Here is a 25969-nt window from a genome sequence, read left to right on the forward strand (position 1 = left end):
TCCTTGATTAGGTTTTCAGTTAATTATTTCCCCTCCTTTTTTTTCTCTTTTTTTTTTCTTGACTCCTGATGCTCAGTCAAGCCTTGGCCGATTGCGGCTCCGAAATTCGGCTCCGGTATTGATCTTAACAGGCCCTGACCCCGCCGGCTCCGGAAGCCGGATCTTTTGGTCGTCCAACCTGATTTTTGGACGTGATTTGCTGCAACTAAAAGCAAGAACAAACAAGTCTCAATTATTTCTAACCACTGCATTGGATCTTTACTCATCTCATCTTTGATACCGTATGTCCCCAATAAGGGATCATGTGAATATTCCAACTACATAGGTACCTAACCTGCACTAGAGAGCAACGGGCGTACGCAGGGGCAGGACCGTTCGTCAGTTCGCGCATGCACCAAAGCCATCAAAGTTCATCGCAATCGTCCGAAACCCTGCCACGGACAGATTGCCAAGTCAGTGCTCCCCGCCCATTGTCACTCTATAAGATCCGGCATGATTCTTTTTCCATGCTCCACTTGACCACCCGGGTGACTTCTCCTGATTTACTGCGCCTGTAACTGGGTCTAGTTCTAGAATAGAAGAAGGCTAGACCTTCCCCGCATCTTGTCAAAAGAAATCCCCATCTCTTTTGTCGCAAATCGAATCTGTCTCGCCCGCCTCGCATAATAGAGCCAAGACCTGGAGTAAACCTGCCATACAAGCATCAAACCCTTTAACAAAAATTGTCAGCCACTACTGGTCCGCTTTGTTGACCTGCCTGGCACGCATTTATTTTACGATTTCGCAACAACCAATAACGCCACCATGTCAGTCGACAACAACTTGGTTGGGAGGCTTGCACTCATTACGGGTGCCTCTGGAGGGTAAGTACATGTTAATCTTTTGTATGAAAAAAAAAAAGAATGAAAAAGAGAAGCAAGTCCAAGATGGGTATCCTTCATTAAATCAACAGTATCTACAGTAACTGACACACACCTCCAGAATCGGGGCTGCCATCGCCAAGGACCTCTGGGCCCACGGTTCCAGCTTAGCCCTCACCTACTGGAACAGCCGCGAGAAGATCGATGCTCTTGTCGCCGAGTTAGAGAAGGCTTCAACGCGGTCAAGCAACAGGATCTCGGTTCACCGCATCGACATGGGCACCCCCAACGACCAGGACTTTGACCTGCTGTTCCAGGAGATTGTCCAGCTGCAGGGCCAGTCCCCCAGCATCCTTGTCGCCAACGCCGGGTACGGCAAGCGATTCACGTACATTGAGGACATTGAGCTGGCCGAGTTCGACTACATGATGCGCGTCAACCTCCGCGCCCCCTTCATCCTGGCCAAACACTGCGTGCCCGACATGGCCAAGAACAAGTGGGGCAGGCTCATATTCATCTCGTCCATCGCGGCCTACGGCGGTGGCATCAACGGCCCTCACTACGCCGCCAGCAAGGGCGGAGTGACGAGCATGATGCGGAACCTGTCGGCCAGGTACGCCAAGGATGGTATCACGGCCAACGATGTCGCGCCGGCCATGATTGGCGACACTGGCATGATCCCCAACGCGAGGGCCGTGGAGGGCACCGCCGGAGACGTCAGGAATATCCCCGTTGGTAGACTCGGGGCCCCGCAGGAGGTGGCCAACGCCGTGACCATGCTGTGTCGGACGGGCTACCTCACTGGCCAGAGCATTATATTGTCGGGAGGCTTGAGATGATCTTGGTAGAGTTCCGAGCTGACATGGATAATAAAAAGTCGTTGATCTTGATCAACTTAACAGCTTCTCGTTTAATATGCATGGCAAAATAGAAGAGAACGAATTATTTTATATTCACATATCAGTGTGCAGATACTAATGGGACATGTTATAAAACCCGCAAGACGACAGTATGGGCATAGCGCCACTACAAACACCATCTGAAATCAGGGGAGTCAGGACCGTCCCTCAACTTCTCAGTAGGCACATCCTGAGGCCTGACATTTACACCCTGCGCCTCGTCCCTCCTCTTGTTGTCCCAGATCATGTACAATCCGAGCACGATGGTCAGGATGCCTCCGAGACCGCCAAAGGCCGCTGTGGTGATCAGAGCAGGCAGATACTTGGGGGCGTCCTTGTTCAGAAAGATGTTTGAGCTGACCACGCCCATCATGTTGGCCACGGGCACCGCCACGCTGGTGAGGACGACGCGGCGACCCTCGTGGGCGATGTTGTTGTTGTACAGGACGTCGAGCAGCACCGACGGCGCCGAAGTGCCCCACGTCATCATGAAGGAGGCAAAGTACGCCACCATCTGCTGGCTGCCGACGACGTCGTCGAGGCCGGCGTAGATGACCATGCCGATGAAGGTGAAGAGGAAGCCCAGGGCGACAAAGGGGAACCGCAGCCTGGTGTAGTCGGACGCGAAGGCGAGCACCAGGAGCATGACGGCGCCCGTGACGTTGGGCGCCACGGTGTACAGGTTGGTCTTGGCGGCGCCGAAGCCGAGGCGCTGCACGATCTGGGGCAGGAAGAGCTGGACCGACTGCAGCGGCACTCCGAGGCACATTTGGATGGCCAGGATGAGCCACGAGGTCCAGTGCTTGAAGATCTTGAGCGAGTCGCGGATGTTGAGCTCTTCGTTGACCACCGAGGAAGAGTCCATCTGTATACGGTGGTAGGCAAGCTGCCGCTCATCCGGGTTCAGGAAACGCGCCTCGCCGGCCGAACGGGGAAGGTACCAAAAGGCAAAGATGGAGAAGAGGATGGTACAGGAGCCCTCGATGAGAAAAAGGTAGCGCCAGGACTCGAGCGGCCCGCCCTTGATCTGAAAGACTCCAAAGGATAGCAGGCCGCCAAAGGCGGAGGCGATGCTCTGCGCGGCGTAAAAGATGGCAAGGCGACGGGCAAGCTCGCCGCGGCGGTAGAACATGGTCTGATAGTAGATGACGAGCGGGAAGAAGGCGCTTTCGCTCATGCCCAGGAACCAACGCAGCGCAAAGAGGCCGCCAAAGTTGTGGCAGACGACGACGAGCAGCGTGACCGTGCCGAAGCAGAACATCATGATGGGGAGCACCCGGCTGGGGCCAAACTTCTTACCCGCGATGCCCAGGAACGGGGCCGTGAGCACGTACGGGATGAAAAAGACGGACAAGAGTATGTTGTACTGGTTCCCCTCGAGTCCGAGTGACTTCTCGAGGCCGTTGGTCTTGGCGTTGCCCAGATTTGACTTGTCGAGGCTGTTGAACAGGTACATGATAGAGAGTACCGGAAGCAGCCGGAGGTCGAGCTTCCATACCAGGGCACGCTCTGACTGTTTGTCGATGTTGAAGGGTCCGGAGGCAGCGTTGGGAATGACGTCGGCATCGTTTATGCTACCAGCCTTGCCGCTGGCTATTGTGTCCTTCTCCATGTCTGCCTCTTCGGTCTGAGGTGGCTTCGAGAGCTCACGTGGGTCCGAGACTGTAGCCATGGTGATGTGGACAGCTAGAAACTACCTTGCCTAGATGAACAGTCAAAGTAAACAATGAAAGGTATAGCTAGCTCAGTGGCCAGAATATACAAGGAGACTGTCGGTAAGGATTGACCCAACAGAGACTCAGAGGCTGTCTGAATCCGAGCCCATGGACCTGGATGAAAATAAAGGACGAGGGGGGGAACATTGTCACTTTTATTAACGTTGTTTCCATAGCACTCCCACGGTATAAGCGCCTGTCAAAAGTTGCCCCTCACAAGAAGGAGGAGATAGGAACGGGATGGCTATCGTGCGACATGGTACGTCGCCGACTGGGTCCAGCCTTGTGCGCATGCCAATACCGTTTTTAGCATGCGTCCCGGCATTGAAGCCACCAACTAGGTACTGTCTGTACATATATACGAAGTAACGTAGGTAAATGTGAAGAGGTACTATGGTACAAACAACTCCGGGGAGTGCAGCACCGATAGCAAGGATGATGACATGCAGAGATGGAGCCACTACGGGGGGCGGGAATTTGCGGTTGGGTCAAAGATAAGGGATCAAATGGTGAGTCGAGTAATTATCTCAGTAGCGCGCACACCTTAGGTAACTCACCTATCTTTGGGTGGGGGCAAAAGGCAAATGGCAAATGGCAAATGTGCCATGGTTGGTTTCTGTGCAAGCTGTTGCTGTCCGGGGGGGCTTTCATCTGTGAACAACCTGAACCATGATTAATTACCTATACTTGATAGTAATCCAATCAGTAGAGATGAGAAATCCTTGCGACCCCAAGCTTGTTTGATGGACAGCCTCCTATACCGGCGCTGCCAAGTCGGGATTGACTCCGCACCATCGGCGGCTCTCTCCGCAGTTTTTTAGCAGTTTAAGGATGGTCGACAATGGTTTTCTTCTTTTCTCTCTCTCTTTTTTTTATTTTTATTTTATTTTTGATTTTATTCTTTTTCGCTTGGTACGTGTGTCATAGCGACAAGATCAACCTTTACCCAACTGCATACCTACTGCCATTAAAGAATGCATTCTTTTACCGCGCACAAACCTACCTAGGTACCTATACTAGGTGGGCGAGGTAGGCTTGGGTTGGTTCCAAAATTGCCCAAATACGAGCTGTACTGTCTAACAAGAAGTCTTGTTTATCCCGCGGATTACGATTGTACATGACTCGCAGCATAGTAACATTCGCTACTGACAGCCTTTACGTCGGACTCGGCTAGAAGATGGACGCGCCCACATGCACTGTTAAGGTACTCTTTGGCCGTCCATGGCTCAGACATGTTGAGGAGAGTGAGTAATAGGGAATTTCAGAAAAAGAGAAAAAGAAGAAGAAACGAAAAACAAATTTGGCCCGAAATTTCCATTCCCAGGAGCATGCAGGGTAGGTCAAGTCGCGCAGAGAATTGAAAGGCCAGCAAAACCCCCTGCATCTGATTGAGTCAGTCAAAGGTTCAAGCAATTTCATCGGTTATTGCCTTCAAGCCCTAGGGATAACTAATGAACAGCATGACCCCTTTATTGTTGCTCGCTCCCAAGACTACGGGAAATCCACAGTTGAAAGTGAGCCTGGCTCGCACTCGTATAAGCCATAGATTAGTTTTGATTGATTTTTTTTTTTTTTTTACTTGATGGCCACAAGCGCCAGGCTGTAAGAAATACCCCGTCCGCATAGGACCTCTGTTTATATACACGCTGCACCAGGCTTGAAGCCTCGAAATCCTGGGGAGACGGCGGCCACGAAACCCCAGATATGGTGGACTTGGCCCGCCTGTTGTCACATTGCCCGCCAGCCTTGGACGGAAAGCCTTTAGGAAGAATAATGCTCACTGATATAATGCACTCAACTCAGTTCAGGCATTGACCGAACACTATGGATAAAATTTCCCGTCTCGACCTCATCGGATCCACATGTTAGAGTCTTTAAACCTCAGCGGGTTAGTACCTGCCGAGTAACGTAGGTAATGAATGAAATGAATCATTCTCTCCTCAAACCCTGTCCTCAGGACATCTGCGGAATTCTTTCTTTGTAAAAGGATAAACCTCCAAATTGTCGACCGCAAGTTCTGAAAGAAATTCACTGCCGTTCCGGCCTCGAGGGAAAACAAATTGTACGGCAACTTGTTGTTCTTGCGGGCCTGCCTTCAACAGGCAACTCTCAGTAATATCACCCTTGGATGACATATCTTTGTATTTTTTGTTTGGGTCCCTTGCGATGTGACCGATGATGAGTTTCGCTTGCTCGGTGTGTAGGTGTTTGGGAGGTAAACCAACTCTACGAGATGACCAAATCAACTCTTTCCACTCGTCGGTTGGCCAATAGTATTTCTGGAGTGAAGGGGCATCAAGTCCCTCAATGGCGGAATTGGGGACAGTTAGTTGTATTACAACAACAGCTTCGCAATGAGCTCGTCTTTTCGCGTACGCTGCATAATATTCGGCAACTAAAAACTGTTAGCTATTGTTCTTATAAGGATTGCTTGCAAGGTAAATATGTTTAGTTTTTGCTTACCTTTGTAGTTAGGCGTGAAATAGTACATAGACCTTATACCACTGAAATCAGTGGGAGGTAAACTGCTGATGGTTTGTATATCTTGAATCTTTCCATCAGCATCGAAAAGTCCCACGGTGCGGGCCTGATCCGATGCCCTGTAAAGAACTGTAAAACCCGGAGCCCCTCTACTTTGCAAGGTCGATAGTGTGCGTTGCGGATGTGTTGAAGAATCAGCCGAAGGGGTCGTGGGACGGTCTGAACACGACGGGTTGCTATCGGCTTCTGTATTTCGGGGACGGGTAGCAGACCGCTGAACGGCCCTTTCACGTTCCTGTGATGTTCGCCGTATGTCTTCGAGCCCAGCATACCGTTGTTCAACAGTATCTCGAGCCCATTCTGCGCATGTGCGGTTGAAACGCATGGAATCAAAAAGGGGATCCATGATAGCATCCTGGACATTTTGAGAAATTCCGTAAGACTCCAAACGTGTTCGCCATTCCGAATTGACATTGCCCAAGCGTCAGACTGATCGAAAATACCTGTGATGTAATCGATGAAAGGCAGCTCTTCTCCATCTCCACCTGGGGAAACATGGCCTTCGCGGTGAAAGAGGTCGTCGTCTGTCATACTGTCCCATTGGTTCCAAAGCTCGGCTGCTTTTTTCTCATTGAAACCGACACGAATGAGCGCGGCTTCAGAAATCAAGAACTCCGGTATGGTGACATAATCATGAACAGTTGTGTCGAATTGTGTGGGAGATGACGAAGATGGCCTTGGTATAGAAACATCGCGGTGCTCTTCATCGCTCGATCGGTTAAGACGTCTTTTTATGGATACGTTGAGTACCAGATATAGGACTTGATGTGACAAAACCAGTCGCAATCAGATTCTGCTCATCCTGGGGAGAAAGAATCTTTGGCGAGGTGCTTGGCGGCATAGTTTCGTTTTGTGTGTGTGAAATGCGACGGAATCTGATGGAAATCGGTTTTTGTAACTATTGATTTGGGAGAAGAAAATGTTCCAAGCTGTGAGAGAAACTATATACAATTTGGTTGGAGTTTTGTTTTATTTATTCAAAAAAAAAAAAAAAAAAGAGAAAAGTGACGGCATGAGGAAGGTTTTATAACTTGGGCTGGCTTAGTTACCCCATCAGGCAGGTCGGTCCCTTGAGGGTCTTTCTTCGGCAGGTGCTACCAGAGGGTTGGGGTTATTCATAGTTTGTAGGGCCCATCGCCGCCCATAAGGACAGGACCATGTCGCGTGCGCATCGTTGCAACGTCGTTTTTTTTTTTTTTTTTTTTTTTTTTTTTTTTTTTTTTCCCTCCGACCTCAGGTGCCTCTCACCCAACCCAGTCGCTCGTTTGTTTTATTAGGTTGGAAATCAGCAAACTCGTCAGCATGTTCGTCTTTACAGCCCTAAGCCTAATGCTCCTTGTTCGGGCGGTTTCTACGGCCTCGCAGACTTGTGACTACCTCAAGGCCAACACCAAAATTCCGGTGGAGACGGACCACTTCGCCATTCCCAAGGCCCCCTACTCGGCCGAGCTGGACGAGTACTGGTCCAAGGCATCCGCCGACCTCAAACCCTCCTGCGTTGTGTACCCGACCTCGGCTGAAGAGGCCAGCCAGGCCATTCGCGCCCTGAGCATCGACGGCAACAACGACACGTTCGCTATAAAATCCGGGGGACTCAGTGCAAACGATGGGTTTAACAGTGTCAAGGATGGCACTCTGATTTCCACTCGTCGCCTCACTGATGTTCGCTACGATGCCGACAAGGGCCTCGTCCGTGTAGCAACCGGCAACCGGTGGACGGATGTGCAGAAGCAGTTGGACCCCTTTAACGTCACTGTTGCTGGCGCTAGGGTTGGTGAGGTTGGTGTGGGTGGCTACATGTCTGGAGGTGGGTTTTGTTCGCTGTCCATCGTGTCAACTGGAGACATGGTACTTGGGAGAATCATGCTCACTCTTCTCATCAGGGGGTTTCTCATTCCACAGCCCACGCTATGGTTGGGGTGTCAACTCGCTCGCCGGTGTGGAGATCGTCCTTGCCAACGGAACCATCGTCACGGCCTCCAAGGCGGAGCACGCCGATCTTTTCGCAGCTCTCAAGGGCGGTACCAACAACTTCGGTCTGGTGACTGCGTACATTATGGAAGCCATCCCAATCGGCCAGGTCTGGGGAGGCCTCATGGCCTTCACCGGCGGTGATGACAAGGCCGACAAGATGATGGCTGCCATTGCCAAGTTCACCAACGAATTTCCCAATCACCCCAAGGCTGGCATCATCCCGACGGTCCAGCTTGTCTTGTCAGGCCTGTTCGAGCTTTGGGTGGTCTTCTTCTTTTACGACGGCCCCACCGTCCCCGCCGGTGTCTTTGACGACTTTCTGGCTCTGAGCCCATTGCTCAACACCTGCAAAACGCAGAACTTCGCAGATCTTCTAGCTGGCAACTCTGCCATTGTTCTCCGTGGTACCCGCTACAAGGTTGCCACAGAGACAGCCATCTTGCCTGACAACGCCCAAGACTCCGCAAAGGTGATGCGCGCTTATTACGACCACTGGGCCGCCACTTCCCGCGACTACAAAGGCGCCTTTGGCCTCACGTCATCCATGGCCATCCAGTCGGTGCCAAAAGCCATGGCAGCTGCTGCCCGCGCGCGTGGTGGTGATCTGATAGATATGGACGACGACGTCAACCGCCTGATCTACGAGTACGATCTGTCCTACCTGTTCGCTTGGGACGACGATCTGGTCCACCGCGCCGCCATGAACATGACCGCTGGCATGAAGAAGCTAGTGGACAGCTTCGTCGCCAACGGTACCACCCCGGACGCCTTCCGCCCTTTGTTCGCGAACGATGTTTACCGTGGTCAGGACTATTTTAGCCGTCTGCGGCCCGAGAAGCGCGAGCTTGCTGCCAGGGTCAGCCGTGATGTTGACCCCACGGGACTGTTCCGCACAAGGACCGGTGGATGGAAGCCGTGAGCGACAGTAGTTGGATTCTTTTGTGATTTGTCGTCATATGACTAGCTCTGATTGAGGTAGTAACGCAGCCGTCCGGAAGGTTTGCTTACCTATACACGCCTACCCCACCATTGACTAACAAGCTATAGTTTTGCTGCAAAGGAAATATGCTTTGTTTCTCGGCGAAAATAATACGAGTTAACAATTTACACTGGAACCATATGCCCAAATTTTATATTCTTTGTACTTGACATAAAGTCAGTACCCTCAGATTAAGCAGCCGATGCCAACACTGATGGCAATCGTCCCGTACATGGTTAGAAGAGGTATACCAACGCAAGCAGGACGATAGCTAGGCCAAGGATTGAGCCACCAGTAACGCCTGGCGCCATGGCTCCAGCAGAATTAGCAGCCAACCTTGCCTTGGCTTTATCGCCCCTCACAAGCTGAGATGCGTTGTGGTTTAAGACGGTATCAAGCTCGCCCCATTTAATATTGGAGTAGGTTACCGAAACCTTCGGGGTCTCCTGCTTGATCTTCTTGGGGTCGCCATCTGTCGGACCACACGGACCGTTATCCCCAGCGTCAAGCCAATTCATAAAATCGCCTTCCGAGTTCCAGATACTGAAGATTAGCACCATTCCTCGGGCCATCGACTGGCCCATCCCGACCATGCCACCGAGGCGAGTGTACGCCTCCGAGCCGTAGGTCTTGCAGAAACTCTGGTCCATTCCCTTCAGCGGGCTGATTGAGGCATTGCTGGTATGGATGTCCTCGATGACGCGGCCGTCCTGGATGTATTTGCGGCGTATCTCCTTGAGCTGCCCGGCGCGCGCAATGTCGATGCCCGCTTCCGGATGCTCGTGCACGAACTGCGTGAGCACGGTGAAGCGTTTGGTCGTGTCTATGGTCCCGCCCGGGCCGTAGAACTTCTTGTCGCCGAGCTTGTACGGGTTTATCTGGCAGCCCGACTTGTCGCAGACGCCGGCCTTACCGTTGCCGCACTCTTCGCCGGTGCACCTAAAAGAAGAGGGTTTGCTGCACGTGTGTGGTGTCAATGCCGTTGCCTCGCGGTTGGCCTGGAAGAAGAGACCAGGTCAGTGGTTGTCGGTTGGTTGAAGGGGAAAGGCTAGAAGGTGAGTTGCATTTCCCCTGCGCAGACATACCTCCCAGATGTCCAACTCGTTGCAACATGCCCCTGGGGGAGGGTATTCTAGGTTCGCCACACCATTCTTGAGACAGACGCCATGTTAGTGAGAATCTTTGGCAAATTGACCAGGGATACTTGTCATTGAGGAGACACATGATACGTACGGTGAAATTTTGATTTTGGAAACACTGTGCATCGCATTCCCCCGTGCCATAAGCGGCGCCCGCAGGGTTCAGATCACTCCGGGACCCGGAGACATCCATCTCGGATAAGTATAACGCCCCGTTCATACCGCAGCCCAGCTTAGAAACGTCGACATTAAAAGCCAGCTCCATGTTGACGAGTCTCATGAGCTCGTAGTTACGAGCGTCCTCACCCAAGAGAAACACGCGGGGCGCGACCTTTACATACTCTGTGCCGTTGAAGACGTATTGTCTCTACGAGTGGTGCCAATGTCCAGTTATGAGCAAAACATTCAAAAATTATCGTCTTCCTCGTGTTCTCACCTGGGACTGAGCAAGGTGACATGACGACAAATACTCACCAGCTTCAAGGCGGTCCCGTTGGTGCTCACTCCCAGAGTCGAATAATCGACGCCCTCGAGAACGCAGTTGCGCGTGCACGTGGCCGCGTCGGGACACATTGGGGTGCCAAAAGCGGCCGTGCATGGCATGGAAACGTTGCCCTTGACGTGCATCGACCGGAACATGACGTCGGCGACCACCTTGGTCTTGCGGAAGACGCAACCATCCTTTCGGGTGCAGAACTGGGTCGGCAGATCCGGGTGAATCTCTGGGATTTCCGTCCCGATCTGCTGTCCCGTCACCACCGAGAGGGCGACGAAGAAGCTCAGCAGCGCAGCTGGGAACCGTGATTTCCGGGTCATGGTTTATTTGATGGGTTGTCGTTGCACTCGTTGTCCCCCAAAAAAAAGAATGATTTGATTTTTTTGGCAAGTAGGAATGGGGGGGCGGGAGGGTTTAACTAAGACATCATGGTCATGACAAATTCCCGAATTTTAAGATTGAATATAAAACTTAAAGACTGGCGCATTCGGGGGCATTTCCGCTTCGTTCATGACAAGGTGCTGCCTTTCCCCCTCCCAGAAAGACTCATATGATCGCCGAATTTCCAGATGCTAAGTAAAGCTTAAACGGACCTCATTAGTCGTGCATTGATGCCATGGGGACATGTTAAAACGCGGGGGGATGATGACAATGGGATGCGCATACATACGTTTCATCATTGACTGATTAGAGAAGAAAAGCTAATACCGAGACTGGGTGAAGCATATTGGTATAAGTGCTCGGTAAAGGAGTCAACCGTGTCATCGGGTTGCCTTATTGGGATGCCGTCACGAGCTCTTGGAAGATCAAACCGTAGAAGCCCTTTTGGGTATTTCATAAGGAAAAGCTAATAATGGGTTGTAATTCAGGGGATCCTCCGGAAATAAGCGAAACCGCGTGCTGCTTATTCTTTTTTTTAAATGCTTTTATTTATTGACTTTAATTTTCTGTCTCAAGTGAGAAGAAGTCTATCATGTGTGCTGTTGTTGATATTGTAGATTAGTGTATACTATGGCATGTTTTTGTATGATTACCAAGTGATATGAAGCATGGGTTCCTAGCATTGCATTTCTCCAAGATGAACATCTACCTGGGTATCTAGTTAGGCACACAAGTAAGATAAGGAAACACGTTGACATGTGTACACAGGTTCAGGGGTTAGCTGCAAAGGAGAGCTACCCTGTCTGAGTGAAGTCATATATTCACATCCACCAAGGCAAGATTGGTCAAACGTCTAAACCTCATTCATTCCAAAGAAACAAGTAATTAATTGCTTAGCCAACTTTTGTGTCCCCGCCATCGTATAAAAAAATTAATTGTTCAATGTAAATAAATTCAACAGGGCTCACGGCCAAGAATTTCCATTTATGGTCAACGGCATCTTGGCCAGCCGAAAGAGCTCAGCCACACCAATCAAAGTAAGCAGTAATCGCTTTGACCGCTCTTGCACACCTTGTGTTCCTATTTGTAGAATAACAGGCAAAAAAAAAAAAAAAAATCAAAACAAAAAAAAATCAACGAGGGCAAGGCCCCAAACACAACCGCGCAGTCACACAACACAACCGAGTCGGGGCGCTTAGCCTGCACTTGGAGGCTTACATTGGGTTTCCATCTTGGAGTTCGTTGTTTCGCAAATAAATTTCAAGCCCCCGCTGTATTCCCAGCTGAGCAGCATCTTCAATGGATGCGGTCATTGACCACTTATTCCGACCATCGTTAGTGCTTAGGATGCTATGCCCATCCTTGAACAATAATGGCCCTTTCCTTCCTTCTTTTTTTTCTTGTTGGTGAGAACGAGGCTCGGCTAACAGATGGCCACAATGGGAAGCCTTGACGGATCACATGTGCTCCGGGAGGCTGGTTGTATCTCCAGAGAAATGATGACTGTTGTTGGTCATTTATAGGAAATTCCTTCACATCTGGGTAATGAACATGCATCGTAAGGGTGGATATAAAAGAAATCGGCTGAAGAATCAACCTGCCCCGAGTCAGCGGTTTCGTGTATTGTTAGTATCGAAGCAAGGAAGAAAATAGACAACCCCTTACAAAAAAAAATATATATCAAAGCTAAATACAGGGAAAGATAAATAGCCAACAAGGCGCCTTTTTCACAGCAAATTTTAATATTTCTCTTTCTACACAGACCTCTCGTCTACCGTGGAGCCCACCCTCCCCTATTTATTTATTTATTTATTTTTTTTTAAAAAAAAGAAGAGGAAAGATAAAAGATAAAAAAAAAATGCAATACTCTACACTCATTTCCTCCTTCCTCATTTCGCTCGGAGCCGCGGCACCCCAGTACGTTCTAGGAGGGCGTGACGAGCAACCTGGCGGCACTATCCAGTTCCAGATCGACGAGTACACGGCCACGTCAAACACCCTCATCAACATCCCCGGCAAGAAGACACTCGACCGTCCAGTCACCGTCATAGGGTGTGGCATCGTCGCCATAAAGGCCATCGACGACCAAGACGCCATCAGTTGCAAGGCCATTGACGCCAACGGACAAGAGGTTGGGCAGTTCGGAGCCGGAATTCCACAGATGATGGACGACGGCAAGAAGGTCACCATTCACGAGATCCAGTGCACCATGACGGATGGATCTGCGTCCCCCAGGAGGGACGGGTCTGCGTCTCCCAAGGGCAGATTGCGCTTGTTACGGCTGAGCAGATAACGTGTACGACATGATGAGGAATGCATTAGAGTATTTGTAGCACTTTTTTCTTCTCTTGTCATTCGGGGTTGGGTTTCTGGGCTTTCACTTTTTTTGTTTCTAATATTTACACGGCGTCTTAAACTTCAGACAGTATCCTCCAATCCGTGGGACTATACTGTCTAAATTCATTCATTATTAGCCATCGTTTTCTGCAAGAGAATTAGCCATGTGATGAACTGATACCTTGTCCCGTTGAACTCCAAAAAGTCTGTACTTGATACTGCAGGGACCATGGTGGACGCTGCTTCTCGCCGCCCTGATTTCTGTTATCTGTTCCAGGTAGCACCATGACACTTTGATAGTATAACAACTGCAAGATCAAAAGAGTGCCACCTCGGGCTAGTCCTAGGCAAGATTTCCTGGCCCGGAAACAATCAAAAGTCCAGTAAAGTGCGTAGGCAAACACTCGAGTCCACTAGCTTCCAAGCTATGCAGCCCGGATGTAGCCTCATCACAGCTACGAGCATGTAAAATGTAGGCTCTTTAGTCACCCGTGTCGACCTCCAAGTCAAGCTGCACACCGTTGCTCACGCCATAGTCCTCAAGCGACAACTGATCTTTAAATGGCCTTTCGCCCTGTCGCTTGAGCAAGATCTCATGGGGCTCGCGTCCGATGCGGGCGGCAACCATGATTTTGAACTCGCGAACCTTGTCCGAGGCGAAGCATGGGATGGCTGCTTTGGTACCGAGACGGTCGTTGATGTGGACGACAATCATCTCCTCGCCCGGCCCAGAGGGTGCGGGTGCTGCTGCAGGGGCGGCCGAGGAAGACGCCGTTGGTCTGCTGCTGCGGTCTTGGTCTCTCCTTGAATTGTCCCTGCGGTCATCCCGGCCGTCTCTCCCTTGACGGTCGCGTTCTCGGTCTCGGTCCCGGTCTCGACGTGGCGATCGATTCCGGTAGCCGCGCTCCAACGTTCCGCCGCGACGGTTGTCGTCCTCGCCTAGGTTGTCGGATCGCTTGTCTTTCCAACGAAACCCACCCGTGCCCCGTGGCCGACGGGGTCGGTCTCTATCCCTGTCTCTGTCCCTATCCCGGTCTCGGTCTCGGTCTCGGTCTCGGTCTCTATCACGTCGATCGCGGTCGCGGTATCGATCGCGGTCACCATCCCGGTCAGCGCCGCGTCGATCTCGGTCGCCTGCTCTGTCGTGATCTCGGCGGCCATCTGCATCGTCCAATCGCCCATCACGACGAGGCGATCGAGAGCGCGAGCCGCCTGCCATGTTTTAAAAGAGGCAGAAATGTGGCTCTTTCTCAAGGGTGTTGTTTGACATCAGAATGTCAGCCCCAGTCAGCTTCAGAGGCAATTCATCTTTATCACTTGTGGGGCTTATCGGTAGTCACGTGTGAATACGTCAGTTAGTCTCCATTGGGTAGCTTGTAAAGTGGCATGAAGCTGGGGACGCGCAACAGGTGTCGGAATTAGTACAGCGGAAAGGCAAGCAACGCGGCGCCCGGCGCAATTCCTTACAAGTCGAAAACCTCCAAAAATTTTACTGTGTATGTGAATTCGAAATAAATCCGTGACACTCAAATGACGTGAAAATAATGGAGAGCGGCTGACAGCAATTGCCAATTACCTCTAGTCAATCGACAGCGTCAACTGAACAGAAGCCATCTAGCCACGTCTACCACTTACTTCCCCCGTGTACCGAAACATTGACCAGCAACCATGATCTCCGACGACGATCTGTACAAGCTTGCCGTGTTTCTGGGCTCTGCGGCAATGGTCCTTATCGTCATATACCATTTTGTTGAGGTCAACACGACCGATGAGGCAGCGGAGAAGGCACAAAGGACGTCGGCGCCGGCAGGCAAGCAAGCAGCACTGAAGTGAGAGCACAAATACGGAGAGAATTCTGGTTGAGGATAACGAACAGCTATGGCCTGGTACTATGGCTTTCCGGCAATGATGAAAGCCGCTATGAGAGCAACGAGTGGGGTTTGATCCAAGGAATCTAGAAGCGACAACAGAGCCAGCACAAACTCAGTTGCTGCTGCGCAAGGAAAGAAAATAACCTCTGTACAATTACCACAATTACTTTTGAACCGCTTCAACTGCATGGCCGTTTGGAATAAATCAGGTTACCACCACATGATAAACCTTGCTGGCTTTTGATCACGAGGCTGTGCGTCGCGGAGGTCGGCGAAGACAGATATGGCAAAGCCATGGCTTATGCATGGTCGCAGCTTCTACAAGGCGATATTGATTTCAGGTGCAGTGCCACAACAGTTGTGATTTTGGCACTCAGTACGCAAGCATTTTTAAATCCAAGCAAACCACATCGTATCCGGTTTCAGGAGAGGCATTCGGAGGATATCAGGCCTCGATCCAGAGACATTTGTTGTACCAAATAGGTACTGATGTTCGCAAATGGCTGCTTTACATACAATAGCCGCATTTGCTGCCTACTGTACAATAGATGCATTTTGCCTGCGAATCGATCCCATCCATGTCAGTCAGGCACCAGGCCCACCTATTCTGTCCATCAAGCGCAGTGCTGTAAATAGAGACTGCGGCTTTTGCCCCTGCAAGCCAGACCCCGTATATAATGTGGGTCACTGAGTCATGTGCTGCTTGCTGATGATTGGCCCAGAGCACAGCCGCGACTGCGCGCTAGCCAACTTGCAGGCCAGGCCCAGGCTGCATTCAGGAAGTCGCGCCGCCCCCGTCTTGAAAACGTGGGTCTGTCGCCTGTTCGATGACCTTCTCAGTCCTCCCTTTCTCATTCTCTACTTTTTCGTCCTCATCCATCCGCCATCGCCCATCCAACCACTGAAACGACCATCAAAAGGAGAACCTGTTTTATTATCTCTCTCCTTTTTTTTCTTTTTTTCTTCGCAACGCTACATCCAACTTCGTACGCATTGCATCATTCATCGCCAGCCAGCGAGACTTTTGTTTACGTCGCTGGTCTGCATTAACATCGCGACCGAGTCAAGGCCGACCCCGAGTCGTCCTGTCAAAGCGACTGTCAACAGACTTTTTTTCTCCTTCAAACCTCATAATTCTCTGCCATAGCCAACTATTCCGTTGGTATCAACCTAATTAAGTACATTCCACGCCATTTCGACCACGTTTTACCCTCGCGACCTGCCATATCGCGTTCCGACCGACAAGCTTGCGTCGTTCGATTGCCAAGTTAGATATCTCACTTTCCAGACAACTTAACATCCGCCATCAAATCCTACACACAATGTCTGCCGGAAAGCTTGACAAGTCTCTCGACGAGATCGTCTCGTCCCAACGCCGCACAGTCGGTCGCCGCGGCGGCGCCGCCCGTCGGTCCACTGGCCGTCCGGCTCCCGCTGCCCCAGTCGGCGGTATCCACAAGAACACCAGAGCCGCTCGCAGCGCTGTCCAGAAGCCGGCGCCTGCTAAGTCCTCTGGGGCTCCCGGAACCAGCAAGGTTGTTGTCAGCAACATGGTATGTTTGATCTTCACCTCCATCTCCGCTTGCTACAACAGACAATAAGCTAACCAAGCATCTAATATAGCCTAAGGACGTGTCCGAAGCGCAAATCAAGGTATGTTACCGATAAGGTCTTGAGACCTTGCGCCTTTCGTGGACACCTTTATCGCTTTTTTTCCTCGGCGGCTCTTGAGCGTATTCCTCGAACGAATCATCGTCTTTGTCGCTCGGTATCCCCCACAAGTCTTCAATGTCTTGTACGCGTGTGCTCCTTCTGTTGAAATCTGCAAACGGTGGTCACGTCACTGCAGATGAGGAAGTTGAGCTTCCGTGCTCTGCGCATCCAGAACCACTCAGTTTGAGGCAGCCTGGCAAGCTCCCATACTAGTTTGGTCGCGCGAGCAACTACCGGAAAGACTGTCAAATCGCAATCATCTGTCATGGACTCTGTCATGCATCTGCATGAACTACTGGCTGGTCTCCGGCAATTGCAGAATCGCAGTTGCATCTCAAAATGCAGGCAAGCAGTGGCAGTGAGCAGGAACAACATGTTCCTTCCAGTCGTTTTGGAATGGTCCTTGTCGGTCGAGTTCCTAGAAGGTTCTAGTCATCTTCGACACGAGATCGAGCAGTCGGCAGAACAAATCAAGATGCACATGCATGTTGGATGGGGCCTTTGGAAGAGAGGGTCAGGGGGCACTGTTATCTTGATTGTATTCTACGGCTAGGAGCTCCACTTGTGCTCTTGGATTTGGGTATTGAGATTTGATGGGTACTGGGCTGAAAAGAGATGGCAAGACTGGAATGTTTTGCAATCCGCGCCCAGGCCAAGGCTCACTGCACTGCTTGCCCTTTATTGCGCCGCGCCACACGCTTTTGACACGACGAGTCACATGCCACACCACTCGCATCCCGAGAAGGATTCGGAAGCGATCGCCAACGCGCAACTTAACTCTCTCGGAAGCTAACCCCGACATTGTAGGAATACTTCGGTCAATCCGTTGGACCCGTGAAGAGGGTCGAGATCTCATACGGACCTGGCGGAGTTAGCCGTGGTATCGCTACGGTTACTTTCGCCCATGCCGATGGTGCCAGCAAAGCTTTTGCGGAGCTGAACGGCCTTCTTATTGACAACAAGCCAGTCAAGGTAAGCTGACCCCAGGAGACATCTGTCTAATTTAGGATATCAACTCACATTCTCGAATAGGTGGAGGTTGTCGTTGCGTCTGCCGACCAGATCCCCGCCCCCAAGACCCTGAGCCAGCGGGTCACGCAAAACAAGGCGCAGCCCAAGTCTGCTGCAACCGACAAGCGAGGTGCCACTGCTGGTAAAGGTGCCGGTCCTCAAGCCAACGGCGCAAAGGGTGCGAAGAAGGCTGCCCCGCGGAAGGGTCGCAACGCACGCCCGGCGAAGAAGACAGCTGAGGAGCTTGACTCCGAGATGGCTGACTATTTCCAGGGTGGCGAGACCAACACAGAGGCAGCAGCCAACGGAGCCGCGCCCGCAGCCACCAATGGTGGCGATGCTGCTATGGAGGATGACATCTTGTAAATAAGGTCTCCAAGGTTTATGTCAGTTGGGGTTCTTATCTTGGCGGCAGCCAGGAGTAGGAAACCATTCGCATCCCGCAGATATTCTTCCATTACTTATTTTTATGGGGCTCACGTCTTTTCTCGGTGGCCCCGCAGGACAGGATGGTCTTTGTAAGGAGTGTTTGGCCTCTAGTTTCCTTGCTTGGTTGCACGATGGTTCTTCTCTTTTTTTTTCTTTTTTTTCTTAACCAGCGACGTAATGTACAAATAAATTTCGATGCGATGGTACCCAACGACCTCTAATATACGGCGCCCTCGGACGATCCAGGTGACTGCCCAGTCCTCTTGATGATCTGCGTCGGTACACCCATATTTCCACTGTGAGGAGAGTATCTTCTTTCTCGTCAAATAATGCTAGTTTGTAAATCTTGGTTTCCGGTGAATAAATCAGACAATGACACTCGCTATTTGGTAGGTACACAGAAAGGTAAACCAATCAATACACATCACGCTGCTTTTGATACCTCTTCCTGATGACAAGGAGAGTGTCTTATCTTCATGGTAGCAGCTGTAAAACTCTTGAGCACCTTCGCACTACCTTTTTACTAGGTCAGGAAGGGAATTCCATCCCTCGAATTTGGTATTTTATTTCATGTCTTAACCGTGTTTCTTCTCGCCCCACACGTACCTATGTCTGGATTTTCAGTCTTGGTCCACAAGAGTATCATGTATATATTCCAACCCAAGATCCTGCAGCATAGCTCGTTAATTCTAGTATCCCAATTGCTACTTCGGGGAGAGGTTGAACAGCTGCGTTTTATGTCATGTTCAAAAGATTGTTTGCATATCCGCGCGAAGAGCTGAATATAGATGTGCTTTCTCAGCCGTTAACCAAATAACGCGGGATGCCGTCAGGTGGCCTTGGCTTACACATTTGACGAGCCATAGCAAGTAGAAATATAACTTGGGCATAAACAACTTAAACAGTCCACGGCTGCAGGGTCCCCCAGACACTCTTGGCGAGATTCTCACACGGTCATGTGTCCTACATCCACAGCCCAAGCATGGAGCAACATCAAGAGATACTTGCAGATTACCAAACCGCCAAGAGAGCAGTGTTTTGTAGGGCGGGGGACATGGGACTCGACTATTATAAGAGGGAGGGTCTGTGAAGTGAACATCACTCAATAACATTTTGCTGCTTGGGTCACGAATAAAAGCTTGATTCATGGCCATGCAGGTCAATCCAAACCTGCCAATCTATATATGGCATGCTTTCTCAACAGGCAGGCCTCTGCAAGAACTGGTTTACATCGTCTATTAACAACACAGTGCCGGTGCCTCAAGGGAGACTTCACATCAGCCGCATCCGATCGTATTCGTCTGCCTCACTAATTCATCGTAACTATGTTTCATTACAGTCGTTCACAGGTACCCTTCTCAAAACACGTTACAGAATCGCTTATTTTTGTTTTCCCTCTTTCTTGAATAAAATCCGGGAGGGTTCACGTATCGATCCACCGTTCGGGGTATTATCAAGGCTTGGCAGCGGCATCCGTCTTGCCGGCTGCCGCCGCGTCGGCCTCCTCGGCGTTCTCGAGACCAGGCATCTCGTCGTCCTCCTCCTCCTCGTCCATCTCCTCGTCGTCGCCGGGCATACCCATGCCACCGCCACCGAGCTTGGAGAAGTCGATGCCTCCAAAGTCACCTGCGCCGCCCATGCCGGGCATACCGGGCATGCCACCTGGAAGGAAGGGGGGAAAAGTCAGCAAAAAATGTAAACCAGAGATATTTCGAGCCCATGCCAGTCGTCAGGCCCTTGGCCTCTTATTCTGAAGGGTTAAAACCTACCCATGCCGCCAAAGTTGGAAAAGTCATCCTCGGCCGCCTCGTTCTGCTCGTCCTCGTCGACCCACTTGTCGAAGTCTGTCTTGAGGAAGTGAACCTTCTTGGAGTCCTTCAGCAGACGGGGCCAGTACTCCTCCTTGAGCTCCTTCTTCCGCAGCTTCAGCTCGACGTTCTTGGCCGTGTGGTGCGTGGCGCTCGCGGCCGGGTCGATCTCGTCGTAGAACTCAAGCTCGAGGTGGTACGTCCTCTTGAGGGTGTCTGAGTGGCCGGTGAAGGTCAGGCCGGTCGGCTTGAGGTCGAGCTTGAGGTTCGACGACGGTACGTCGGGCACCGAGATGGTCAGGTAGACAAAGTTCTTTTCGGGCTCGGTCTTGGATGAGCGCTGGGCCCAGAGGACTGTTTTTGTTTCCGACGAGGGTTGGTTAGTTGACCCGAGCGATAGGTATCGTTGTGGTGGGGGCGGGCGAGGTGACGATCGGATTGCGCGCGCGCGCGAATTCGTCCAGGGAAAACCTACCCTCGGGAGTCAACTTATCGGTCGACATGGTGAGTGTGAGCTGAGAAAAATAGGCTTTGTTCGTGTACGGTTGGTATTGTAAAAAGAGCTGAGTTGCTTCAACTGTTAGTCGAAAGCTCGTTATAGCTGCGAATCCCCCGCTAGCAAAGATCTAGGTAGGTACGCAGTGAGTGAGGCTTGAAAAGCTCAAGTGGGCCGGCCGCAAAGAGTGCGCCACATTCCTTGGAGCGGGAGAGATTGAAGAGAATCTGGTACTCACCAAGTTGGTCAATTTTTATTTCAGTGATTCGGATAAAAACCGATGGTGTTTAATTCAGGATGACGTGGGTTGAGTTTAGATTGTCTGTCTAGTTTGTTTGTGGGAAGAATTCAAATTAGATTGATCAATGGACAAGAGAAAATGTTACTCGGTGAGATTTATTGCCCATGAGGCTGTTATTACTGTTGGCGGGCCGCTGCCTGCTCCAGAATCTGGTGTGGTGGAAGCTCTAAGAAACCAAAAGATTCGACTAGCACAGGGCTGAGGAGCGGGGTCGATGACGGGTACGTACCGCACCCCAACCACAGACGCGGACAGCCGCTCTAGGCTCCGTGGCAAGAGGTACCTACTCGGGCATGTACCTACAATAATTACGGCGCCTAGCAACGCAAGGTACCTACCCAGCACACTGAAGCATCCAGACTGCTGTACTGCACTCAGAGCAGATAGGTTTGTGTAAAAGATTTTGGCAGCTCCGCAACAACAACCCGAGACTTTTTGTTTTGGCCTCAATGCATAGACGCAATATCTATCTAAAATCCCTAATAAAGTTTGTTGACAAATTTGAAGCCTTGTCAAATCCTGACACGTCCTGTCTGCAGCTGTCAAGTACCGTTCAGCCAATATTATCCCTAGCCTCCCATAGGTAATAAGGTACCTAGGCAAGATACCACGTCCCTGATAGGCGATTTGCCGCCCCGCAACCCGCCCGTAAGCACAGTGGTCCATAGTACGTGGTAAAACCAGGGGGGCGGACAAACACTTTACCATGTGGTTACTACAGTATTTATTTAGTGTTTTCTTGATGTAAACAAAAATGGGCATTGAGATTTCTCTGTTGTCATAAGGGGAAGTTGTATTACCATAGTAAGCCAGAGATAATCTATCTTGCATAGTCACCGCCAGCTTCATAAAAATCCACTCACTTATTTCAAAGTGATGATGTCTGACAGCAGATCGACTTTTGGGAGAGTGATAATTGCATCTCTACTCCATGGATATTAGTGTTTGTTGATGGGCGTACCCGTGTGTCTGAATGCCTGTGTTATTTTTTATTTTTGAATTTAAGTTTTTCTTTTAAAGAATTCAACCTTACATAGTTTAACTACTTCGTAAATTATCGAAATTACGAAGTATATAATTTCTATGAGGCAGTTATTGGGATGCCCGACTCAAGAGTCGAATATGCTGCCCCGCCATACGGAGAGAGTCGAACTTGGCTTACATAATACAACCAACTCTTACGTTTGCCGCCAAAGAGGCCGCGCCGCAACCTGGCTGATCCGGTCCCGCCCAAGAACCGACGTCACTGCAATGATCCTTGCTATCCGACCTCCGTGTCACCTAATAATACCTACCAAACAGCGCGGTCTGGACACACGCGGCATCATTTAGACTGCGCGTACCTTGTCCATCTAGAGTTCATTCCACCGCCGGTGGAGCAGTCGCGATGGAGACTCTCAAGTCACTGTTTGTGAAGCCAGATCCGCAGGCACAGGTATGGAAATACTGCTAACACCCTGACGATTGGTCTGAGAGGGGATGGGGGTATTGCCCGCTACGCTGTCACGTCGACAATACCGACCACAATCATTTGCCTACCTTTCTTTTACTTATTCAAATTACCCTTTCTACAATCGCGTAGAACCCTGGTTCGACTAACCACAACAGCAAACCTGCAGATGCGAAAATGTAACGCCATGATCCGCCAAAACATCCGCAAGCTCGACCGCGACATCGCCCAGGTCAAGCAGGTCGAGACCAAGACCAAGAACCTGATCGTGGCCGCCGACAAGCGTGCCGCTCGCAACCCGGCCCAGGCCGCCCAGGCCCAGAAGGAGGTGCGGGCGTTTGCCCGCGAGCTCGTCCGCGCCCGCAAGACGTCGGCCCGCCTCGTCACGTCCAAGGCCCAGCTCTCGAGCGTCCAGATGCAGGTCAACGAGGCCTTTGCCGTGCGCAAGATCGAGGGTAGCATACGGGCCTCGGTCGGCGTCATGCGCGAGGTCAACTCGCTGGTCCGCCTGCCCGAGCTGGCCGGCACCATGCAGCAGCTCTCGGTCGAGCTGATGAAGGCGGGCATCATCGAAGAGATGGTTCAGGAATCGTTCCCCGAAGCGGACGCACTGGCAGAGTACGAGGAGGAGGCGGGCGAGGGCGAGGTCGACAAGGTCCTAGGCGAGATATTAAAAGACAAGGCCGAAACCACTGGCAAGCTGCCCACGGCACCTGTGTCTCAGGAGCCAATCCCCGCAAAGGCCCAGGATGAGGAGGAGGAAGAAGAAGAAGACACGCAGGCAATGATGGACCAGATGCGGAACAGGCTAGAGGCTTTGCGGAGCTGATGGTCTACTACCCCAGGTCCGGGTCATATTGTTTTTTTTTTTTTTTTTTGTTTTTTTTGTTGTTGTTTTTTTGCCTGTCTCACTCGCATACGCACGCTTTCTTTTTACGACATGATCAATTTTTTGCACCGAAGAAACCGCCCTAGTTGGGCATGTAAAGCTGGAGTTTAGGAGTTGGAGGTCTGTCGTTTCCATGGTTTCCCATTTTCTTGTATACATCTCGACACAACTCGAGGCTATAGAGTATTTCACGAAACGTGTTGGCTGCAAAATTATGGGCATATGCTCTCTCTCTCTCCAATGTGATTTTTTGGGGTTCTTGATGAACACACGATACTTTACTCGCGAAAGGTTGATGGCAGGATAAGGAAGCCACCGTCCCATGGACTATGCATAGGGCAAAGAGCAGGTATAGCTGTCGATGAGTATCAGAGGGAATAGGTCTTGAACATCAGACTTGGGCTCCAACGAGGACTTGGGATCGGTGAGGGAAAGTTCTGGCCGCTATTTTGGAATATCTGGGGAGCAAATTCAGCTGTCGATGGCCTCTCAACAAGGTAGACGCCACGATAGTATCAACAAAACCTTGCCATGAGAGTTTGTGGAGGCGGGAAGCAGAGTTTTTTTTTACCTAGTTCTATGAATGGCTTAGAAACAATAAAACTACTGTACGCCTATATCAGATCATAGTAATGGAAAAGATGGTATGACCTAACCCCAAAAGCAAATATACACAATCTCAACGATCGTCAACAATCGCACTAGCAGAATCCCAACCCCAGATGTTCACAGATGGAACTATCCGTATGAAAAAAAAGCGGGTAAACTGGGGTGACCCGGTATTCAAACTAGTACAGTCTCTTGATCGTCTCAGTTATGGTTCAACCTACAGATATAACGGGATCTCTGTTTATACTTTCAAAATCAGCCAGCTACTAATGGGCGTACAGGTCATTAATATTCCCGGGCAACTAGACTGATATTTCCAAGGAAATGAACATGAGGAGTGACTTTCCGTTCCCGAGCTGTTTTGAACGGAACGCATACGAGTGAAAGATCTAACTCGTTGCGTGGGATCAACAGTATCGCCTCAGAAGAGAAAGCAATGACAGCAAAATTTCAAATGTAATTTTATGTCCAATACAAGAATCCACCAGACTCACGTGGTCGTCCTCACGCCTTGTTGACAAGCCAATGACGGCATCATCTTCGATGGGACAGAGCGGGCGGGGATATAGTTTCAATGTGCCATTTTGTTTAGTGGTGACTTGATTCACAAGAGACGGGCACTGTTGTCTCGACGAACAAAAAGGCTGATCATTTTGAGCTGAGACTATATCACTTAGAAGATTCGTAACGGTGGAGACCGGTGATCAAGCCGCCGATAGACCTGTTGAACTGTCTCAAACCCCCGATATATTCGAGAGCCTATTGCGGCCGAAATAAAACTTCTGTTAATGCACACATGCTGTGACTATATTTTTGGTGTAGTATCTATCACATCATTGGTATGCGAGGTTTGTGTGATGATAAAATAAAAGATAATATGGGAGGGATGAAGGATGTCCCATCCGGACCCGGAATGAAGAAGTGTAAAGGCCCGTGAAGGTCTCTCTGCTCTAAAAAGTAGGTACGCATCGGTTTCCGATTGATACCTACCACACCAACTGCGCGCTTTGCCCTCTGATCGCGAGATAAAGACATATAGTCTCGGCTCCCCACCGCTGGGTCCCCGAAGGAGGGTACCTAATTTACCGGGATGGATCCGTAGCTGACGGTGGCTTCCGAGTTGGAACGGAAGGTTTTTTTTTTTTTTTTTTTTTTTTTTTTTTTGATATCATTGACTAGTCACACACGTGGAGATACTTTCCAGTCTTGTTGGGCTACGAAATGTACAGCTCTCTCTGATTAGGTGGCCACACTGCGTAGGCGAGGATTAGAACGGAAGCGTCAGTGGTTACCCGATCTTGCGGTCAAGAGATAGAGGTGTCGCCAAGGCTCATCCTTTCTGGTTGGTTGCGCCAAAAGGTATGCATGCACTCTCCCGCGACTTGCTTGGGTGTGGAGGGAACGGACTACCTACTCGCGGTACACCGATTAAAAGAAAAACGCGGCTACTGAACAGAAACGTAATAACTGTCCTCTTCTACGAAATTGCTGAAAGAGAAGTAAAAGGTCAACGCCGAAAAAGACGGGGGTAAGACCCTGTGAGAAACAGTTTGCTTTCTTATTCAGGCTCCGGTCGTCGTATTGCTGGACAGCTAGTATGAATCAAGGGATGGCGGGGAACAGGGAATCCATCGAGTACTGCTAGAGGGGGCGAAAAAAAGGTTAAGGGTACTTGAAACGTTCCATGACAGCGATCTAGAAAGGCTCCCGAGAGCCCGGGGTTCATCTCATCCTTTTGGATGGTAGGTAAGTTAGAGCAAAAGGCGAGTGAGTAGCCACAGACTGGGCTTGACAGCTTTGTACGTCATGGATCATGACACATGAGTTCCTTTGGGGCCAGGATATTATTCGGCATCTTGGCCCATCACCCACTCGCTCACATATCATATTCCCTTGACTCAACAATCAGTAGGCGAGACTCCTCGAGAGTGAAGTTGAGATGAAAGGGCTGTTGTTAGCCCGAAATTTTGAGTCGAAAGAGCAAAATCGGATCTTTTTTTGGCCGTCACACACATGTGATACAGTGTCTGCGAAAAGGAGGGTGGTGAACAAACACAACCTAACTGACTGG

The 25969-nt window shown here is 50.5% G+C and overlaps 14 protein-coding genes across 14 annotated transcripts; 9 read left to right on the top strand and 5 right to left on the bottom strand.

Annotated features, from left to right (window-relative positions):
• The first annotated feature begins 80 nt into the window (after positions 1-80).
• On the top strand, positions 81-1838 carry PgNI_05716 (uncharacterized protein). Its single transcript, XM_031125747.1, has 2 exons — positions 81-863; positions 982-1838. The coding sequence occupies exons 1-2, from the start codon at positions 805-807 to the stop codon at positions 1697-1699; spliced, it is 777 nt and encodes a 258-aa protein (XP_030982040.1). The 5' UTR covers positions 81-804; the 3' UTR covers positions 1700-1838.
• Positions 1839-1886: 48 nt separating this feature from the next.
• Positions 1887-3431, bottom strand: PgNI_05717 (uncharacterized protein; the record flags this gene model as incomplete). The annotated part of the gene is made up of 1 exon (XM_031125748.1): positions 1887-3431. One exon carries the CDS (start codon positions 3429-3431, stop codon positions 1887-1889), a length of 1545 nt encoding a protein of 514 aa, XP_030982041.1.
• Positions 3432-5149: 1718 nt separating this feature from the next.
• On the bottom strand, positions 5150-6046 carry PgNI_05718 (uncharacterized protein). The gene is made up of 2 exons (XM_031125749.1): positions 5938-6046; positions 5150-5869 (listed from the first exon to the last, which is right to left on the bottom strand). Exons 1-2 carry the CDS (start codon positions 5963-5965, stop codon positions 5415-5417), a joined length of 483 nt encoding a protein of 160 aa, XP_030982046.1. The 5' UTR covers positions 5966-6046; the 3' UTR covers positions 5150-5414.
• Positions 6047-7258: 1212 nt separating this feature from the next.
• PgNI_05719 (uncharacterized protein) lies at positions 7259-8908 on the top strand (the record flags this gene model as incomplete). Its single annotated transcript, XM_031125750.1, has 2 exons — positions 7259-7822; positions 7899-8908. The coding sequence occupies exons 1-2, from the start codon at positions 7318-7320 to the stop codon at positions 8906-8908; spliced, it is 1515 nt and encodes a 504-aa protein (XP_030982047.1). The 5' UTR covers positions 7259-7317.
• A 296-nt stretch (positions 8909-9204) lies between these two features.
• PgNI_05720 (uncharacterized protein) lies at positions 9205-10923 on the bottom strand (the record flags this gene model as incomplete). Its single annotated transcript, XM_031125751.1, has 4 exons — positions 9205-9966; positions 10054-10119; positions 10202-10474; positions 10582-10923. The coding sequence occupies 4 exons, from the start codon at positions 10921-10923 to the stop codon at positions 9205-9207; spliced, it is 1443 nt and encodes a 480-aa protein (XP_030982915.1).
• PgNI_05721 (uncharacterized protein) lies at positions 9652-10006 on the top strand (the record flags this gene model as incomplete). Its single annotated transcript, XM_031125752.1, is given in 2 exon segments — positions 9652-9834; positions 9854-10006. 2 exon segments carry the CDS (start codon positions 9652-9654, stop codon positions 10004-10006), a joined length of 336 nt encoding a protein of 111 aa, XP_030982913.1.
• PgNI_05722 (uncharacterized protein) lies at positions 10564-10911 on the top strand (the record flags this gene model as incomplete). The annotated part of the gene is made up of 1 exon (XM_031125753.1): positions 10564-10911. The coding sequence occupies one exon, from the start codon at positions 10564-10566 to the stop codon at positions 10909-10911; it is 348 nt and encodes a 115-aa protein (XP_030983073.1).
• A 1199-nt stretch (positions 10924-12122) lies between the features above and the next one.
• On the top strand, positions 12123-12638 carry PgNI_05723 (uncharacterized protein; the record flags this gene model as incomplete). The annotated part of the gene is made up of 2 exons (XM_031125754.1): positions 12123-12318; positions 12432-12638. Coding segments are annotated over 2 exons (249 nt in total), but the record flags the coding sequence as incomplete, so codon positions are not given.
• A 204-nt stretch (positions 12639-12842) lies between these two features.
• Positions 12843-13277, top strand: PgNI_05724 (uncharacterized protein; the record flags this gene model as incomplete). Its single annotated transcript, XM_031125755.1, has 1 exon — positions 12843-13277. One exon carries the CDS (start codon positions 12843-12845, stop codon positions 13275-13277), a length of 435 nt encoding a protein of 144 aa, XP_030983075.1.
• Positions 13278-13802: 525 nt separating this feature from the next.
• PgNI_05725 (uncharacterized protein) lies at positions 13803-14540 on the bottom strand (the record flags this gene model as incomplete). The annotated part of the gene is made up of 1 exon (XM_031125756.1): positions 13803-14540. The coding sequence occupies one exon, from the start codon at positions 14538-14540 to the stop codon at positions 13803-13805; it is 738 nt and encodes a 245-aa protein (XP_030983074.1).
• A 449-nt stretch (positions 14541-14989) lies between these two features.
• Positions 14990-15279, top strand: PgNI_05726 (uncharacterized protein; the record flags this gene model as incomplete). The annotated part of the gene is made up of 2 exons (XM_031125757.1): positions 14990-15150; positions 15198-15279. The coding sequence occupies 2 exons, from the start codon at positions 14990-14992 to the stop codon at positions 15277-15279; spliced, it is 243 nt and encodes an 80-aa protein (XP_030983077.1).
• Positions 15280-16045: 766 nt separating this feature from the next.
• On the top strand, positions 16046-18631 carry PgNI_05727 (uncharacterized protein). Its single transcript, XM_031125758.1, has 4 exons — positions 16046-16745; positions 16816-16845; positions 17713-17877; positions 17938-18631. The coding sequence occupies exons 1-4, from the start codon at positions 16515-16517 to the stop codon at positions 18280-18282; spliced, it is 771 nt and encodes a 256-aa protein (XP_030983076.1). The 5' UTR covers positions 16046-16514; the 3' UTR covers positions 18283-18631.
• Positions 18632-19532: 901 nt separating this feature from the next.
• On the bottom strand, positions 19533-21008 carry PgNI_05728 (uncharacterized protein). Its single transcript, XM_031125759.1, has 4 exons — positions 20888-21008; positions 20629-20779; positions 20115-20507; positions 19533-20007 (listed from the first exon to the last, which is right to left on the bottom strand). Exons 2-4 carry the CDS (start codon positions 20654-20656, stop codon positions 19799-19801), a joined length of 630 nt encoding a protein of 209 aa, XP_030982817.1. The 5' UTR covers positions 20657-20779; positions 20888-21008; the 3' UTR covers positions 19533-19798.
• A 1188-nt stretch (positions 21009-22196) lies between these two features.
• Positions 22197-23304, top strand: PgNI_05729 (uncharacterized protein). Its single transcript, XM_031125760.1, has 2 exons — positions 22197-22385; positions 22570-23304. Exons 1-2 carry the CDS (start codon positions 22338-22340, stop codon positions 23227-23229), a joined length of 708 nt encoding a protein of 235 aa, XP_030982816.1. The 5' UTR covers positions 22197-22337; the 3' UTR covers positions 23230-23304.
• The last annotated feature ends 2665 nt before the right edge of the window (positions 23305-25969 follow it).

This window comes from Pyricularia grisea, chromosome I, assembly GCF_004355905.1.
Source record: "Pyricularia grisea strain NI907 chromosome I, whole genome shotgun sequence".
NCBI lineage: Eukaryota > Fungi > Ascomycota > Sordariomycetes > Magnaporthales > Pyriculariaceae > Pyricularia > Pyricularia grisea.

Coding starts and splice junctions, on each gene's coding strand:
- PgNI_05716 (XM_031125747.1), top strand. CDS start 805: ATGTCAGTCGACAACAACTTGGTTGGGAGGCTTGCACTCATTACGGGT. Junction 864..981: donor ATTACGGGTGCCTCTGGAGG/GTAAGTACATGT, acceptor ACACACCTCCAG/AATCGGGGCTGCCATCGCCA.
- PgNI_05718 (XM_031125749.1), bottom strand. CDS start 5,965: ATGTACTATTTCACGCCTAACTACAAAG. Junction 5,870..5,937: donor TTTCACGCCTAACTACAAAG/GTAAGCAAAAAC, acceptor AACAGTTTTTAG/TTGCCGAATATTATGCAGCG.
- PgNI_05727 (XM_031125758.1), top strand. CDS start 16,515: ATGTCTGCCGGAAAGCTTGACAAGTCTCTCGACGAGATCGTCTCGTCC. Junction 16,746..16,815: donor AGGTTGTTGTCAGCAACATG/GTATGTTTGATC, acceptor CATCTAATATAG/CCTAAGGACGTGTCCGAAGC. Junction 16,846..17,712: donor TGTCCGAAGCGCAAATCAAG/GTATGTTACCGA, acceptor CCGACATTGTAG/GAATACTTCGGTCAATCCGT.
- PgNI_05728 (XM_031125759.1), bottom strand. CDS start 20,656: ATGTCGACCGATAAGTTGACTCCCGAGG. Junction 20,508..20,628: donor CGATAAGTTGACTCCCGAGG/GTAGGTTTTCCC, acceptor AAACAAAAACAG/TCCTCTGGGCCCAGCGCTCA. Junction 20,008..20,114: donor TTCCAACTTTGGCGGCATGG/GTAGGTTTTAAC, acceptor CCTTCCTTCCAG/GTGGCATGCCCGGTATGCCC.
- PgNI_05729 (XM_031125760.1), top strand. CDS start 22,338: ATGGAGACTCTCAAGTCACTGTTTGTGAAGCCAGATCCGCAGGCACAG. Junction 22,386..22,569: donor AGCCAGATCCGCAGGCACAG/GTATGGAAATAC, acceptor GCAAACCTGCAG/ATGCGAAAATGTAACGCCAT.